At 35.6% G+C, this 4,000-nt stretch overlaps 1 protein-coding gene across 1 annotated transcript; it reads right to left on the minus strand.

Moving 5' to 3' along the window:
• Nucleotides 1–1,639: 1,639 nt before the first annotated feature.
• On the minus strand, nt 1,640–1,975 carry LOC105620448 (histone-lysine N-methyltransferase SETMAR-like). Its single transcript, XM_012201939.1, has one exon. It carries the CDS (start codon nt 1,973–1,975, stop codon nt 1,640–1,642), a length of 336 nt encoding a protein of 111 aa, XP_012057329.1.
• Nucleotides 1,976–4,000: the final 2,025 nt, after the last annotated feature.

The raw sequence follows: 4,000 nt of genomic DNA on the forward strand, positions 1-4,000 counted from the left end.
CTATGATAACATCTCTTTTTTGACATAAGGGATGGTGAGAGTAAAAATTAAGAAATTTTCCTGAACACATCTGTTTCTGAAATCTGTCAAAAATAATTAAATTGTTGTCAATTATGATGAAATTTAAGAAATTCAATCTGTCATTAGTCCCAATTTCCATGATGAACTGCATTACGGAGTTTATATTAACCTATGAATGCATACATAATAATATCTGCAATTTTCCTTGTTATTCACATTGTTTTATATCAGCCTTTGGCACGATTTACACTTCTCGGCCGAATTTTGATTTAGCTCCGCCTTTCGCTACGCTTCTCGCCTCAACCTCGCGCACAATCCAAATGCCGCTCGACCATATAATGCTCGTAGATATGAGGTCCATCCGTTTTGGGATGCGCTCCTCATGCTGTATACTTCATTTTATCTTTTTTTTCCGTTCATTATATAACTAAGATAGAATGAAGCAATGCGCATAATTGAGCGCTTACGCGATTGCTTCATTCTATCTTAATTATATAATGAACGAAAAAAAAAGATAAAATGAAATTTACAACGTGAGCGGATGCATCTTATGTCTACGAGCATTATATACTTCTAATGGCTCTTGTGCACAGCAACGGAAGTTGTCGCACTAATCAATAATTATATGTTCTTAAATGGGCCTCACCATGCAAAACTTCTAGAAATGATGTAATATTACTTCCGCTGCGCGGCAAAAGTTGGATTGAGTTCAACTTTTATTACGCGGTGGAAATTATATATCTATTACTTCCGAGCAAGCGAGACGTTGATTGGCTATCGCGTCAACTTCCGTTGCGCGGTAAGCGGTGCCACGTTCTGTGTGCAGGAACCATAAGCCTCGAGCGGCATTTGGACTGCGCGCAGGCTGATGAAGTGAGAAGAGTAGCGGAAGGCAGAGCCATGCTAAAAATCAGCCGAGAAGTGCAAATCGTGCCGAGTTCTGCTCTATACTTATGTAGTGTACACGCACCGGGAAGAATAGTGTCTATTCGGCGCGACACTATACTCATATCAAAGCGCACACGTACGTGTTACTGGATATTTATAAATGCATGTAAAGCTATTACAATGAGTTTCAAAATTACACGTAATGTTATAATTATGCACAAAAATTTTTTACAGTATTAAAAATTTTTATGCATAATTATAACATTTTGTGCATAATAAAAATATTATTATAAATATTGGTGAGCGAGAGACACCGGGGATATCTCACTCGTACTAGTAATGTATGAGACAACGATTGTCTCAACGAACATACCCTTACGATTGATTAGCTCGGGACGTTTCTGTGCGATGGCATCACTTAATTTCTGCAGCTGCTCATAGTAGACATCGGAATTAATCATTTTGTTCTTTGGAAGTAGCTCATAGAAGACTGGTCCCTTCCAATCCCACCACATTGACAGCCTTCTTTTGGTGAATTTCCATCTTTGCTTGCCTTTCCGGTGCGTCACCTACTCCAACTTCTTTTTCAGCTGACATTGTTGTAAACAATCCATTTTTCATCGCTCGTGATCATACGCTTCAAGAACGGATCGTTTTCTTCGCGTTTGATGAGTTGATCGCAGACGCAGATGCGATTCATCAGATGAATTTCTTTCAACTCATGCGGTACTCAAACATCGAGATTCTTTACGAAGCCTAGCGATTTCAAATGGCCATGAACATTTCCAACGGACACTTTTAGAACGGTAGCAAGCTCCCGAACTGTTGAATGCTTATTTGCTTGCACCAATGCTTTCATTTCATCGTCGTCAATCTTGAAAGGTCTACCGAAGCGATGAGCGTCTTTGACTGAAAAATCACCATCACGGAATCGGGCGAACCAGTTCTGGCACTGGCGTTTTTTGACGACATTTTTACCGTAAACTCGACGCAACTTTTCCCTTGCTTTCTTCCCTTTTTTGAAGTAATAAAACAGAATACGGCGAATATGCTCTTCAAAATTCATGTTCGAATCACAATTGCACAAAACTCGACCAAATCGCGTCAACTTTTTTTTAGTTTTTAGATTGAGTATCAACAACAAAACGCGCGTAAACATTTGACATTCATGTCACGCTCGCATACAAATAAACGTGGACAACGCCATCTATTGGAAAAAACGCAATGACTTTTTGAACAACCCATATTACTTTACAATTTTATTTATAGGATATGTAGAGAAAAAAATAAAACTTTTTTTATATAATCCGAGTACAAGCTATCAATTGAGCATATATAAAACTTGATTAATTCATTATTGATATCTGATAACCTCGATCTCCCGCCGGCTAATTAAAGCCATCCATGATGTAAAAAGACAAAGTGTATCATTCCCGAGGATGCGTAGTAGGAGAGTGAATTTGAGACCAAAATTTGATTGGCTATTCCAATATACCAACGTTATCATACGCAGGAAAATGCATAGAGGTCAAAATTTGATTGGTTGTTTCCAATATTGCTATCGCCATTATGCGCAATGGTGCATTTTGTATTTCTACATCATGGGCCCTATATATCATTTACATATCTATCGTAACGCTGCGATCGTAAGCGGTTATAAGAAAAGAAGCTACCGTAAACATTAGGCGCGTTTAGATTAACAAAGCGCCTAGCCTGCTTGCCGAGCAAATGAACATAATTGGTTGTTATTTATAGATCCAACCAATCATATTCAACCGCTCAATAAGCGTGCCTAGCTGCTTTGCCATGAATTTGCCCGAATTGTCTGTCGAATTGTCTGTCTATATAAGATCGTAACGCAGCTAATAATGAACAGAATATTAGAGCCAAATAACGTTGTAATAGGTACCATTTTTTTATGGAGAATATAATGAAAAAAACGTTACCGAAGATAATGGATTCGGTCTATCAATCAATCTCATTAATTATCGTATCCCCAGATAAACATCGTAACCGTAAGAAATTTAATGGGTCTAATTCAACATAAGGCTTATAATATATTTTTGTATAACATATTCTTGTAAGACTTGTAAGAATTTTAAATGCTTATATATATCTTTAGACAATATTTTTACGGACAGCTTCTTACTGGCCATAAAAATTTACAAGTAATCATAGATATTTACGAATAATTGTATGTCTCGAAACATACACAAAATTAGAATACTAGTCAAAAGTTTTTACAAGTTTTACGACAACGTTACGAGTCTTATGATTCTGCTTAGAATTTAGGCGTAAGATTGCTTTCTTTTAGAAGATATACACAGTCGATATACTTAACACAAATCAACACATGGCGCTTTCCAATTTTGTTCAAACTCAATCGACACATTTCGTTTTTGTTAGAAAGGAGAGTCAGAATGCGTTAAGTGTGACTTTGACGAACTTGACAATATTAGAATGCATACGCAAACCAGTTCCTATCATTTTGTTCTGTTCTTTGATCATTTTTAACTTTAAATTTATATTTATTTACATTATACAGTATAAATTACAAAATTCCATTATTAGCATATCCCGTACATTAAATTCAATTTCAGTAAAATTATTAAACATCTTGCTGCACATGTTCTGATGTTCGACGCTTGAACCCATGTAAGAGCAGCATCTTAAACGTTTCATCAATTGTCACTATCGCTATTTAACAATTGCGATAATTGTCGATAAAACGTCCCATGCAATACAAAAACTTGCAGTAATGTTCCAATATTGCAGATGCGCTGTGATATCGCTGCAACATTGTAGATATTAAAAATTGTAATATGTAATAGAGGAGCTCGGAGCAAGTTGTTACAATTTTTGATTAACAATTTTTTCTGTATTAATGTATACATTTAAATTAATGAATACCTACGCATTGCTTCAAGTACATCTTTATCTAGATAGTCAATTTTTTTTATTTGTATTTATGTCTTTAAATACTGAAAATTAAGATTTTCTATTAATAAAGATAGATAAATTGTAACAACTTACCCCACTATGAGGGGCAAGTTGTTAAATTTACAATACCATTGAAACATATATTAGGTGT

The sequence above is a fragment of the Atta cephalotes genome (genome assembly GCF_000143395.1).
Source record: "Atta cephalotes unplaced genomic scaffold scaffold00026, whole genome shotgun sequence".
In the NCBI taxonomy this organism is placed as follows: Eukaryota; Metazoa; Arthropoda; class Insecta; order Hymenoptera; family Formicidae; genus Atta; species Atta cephalotes.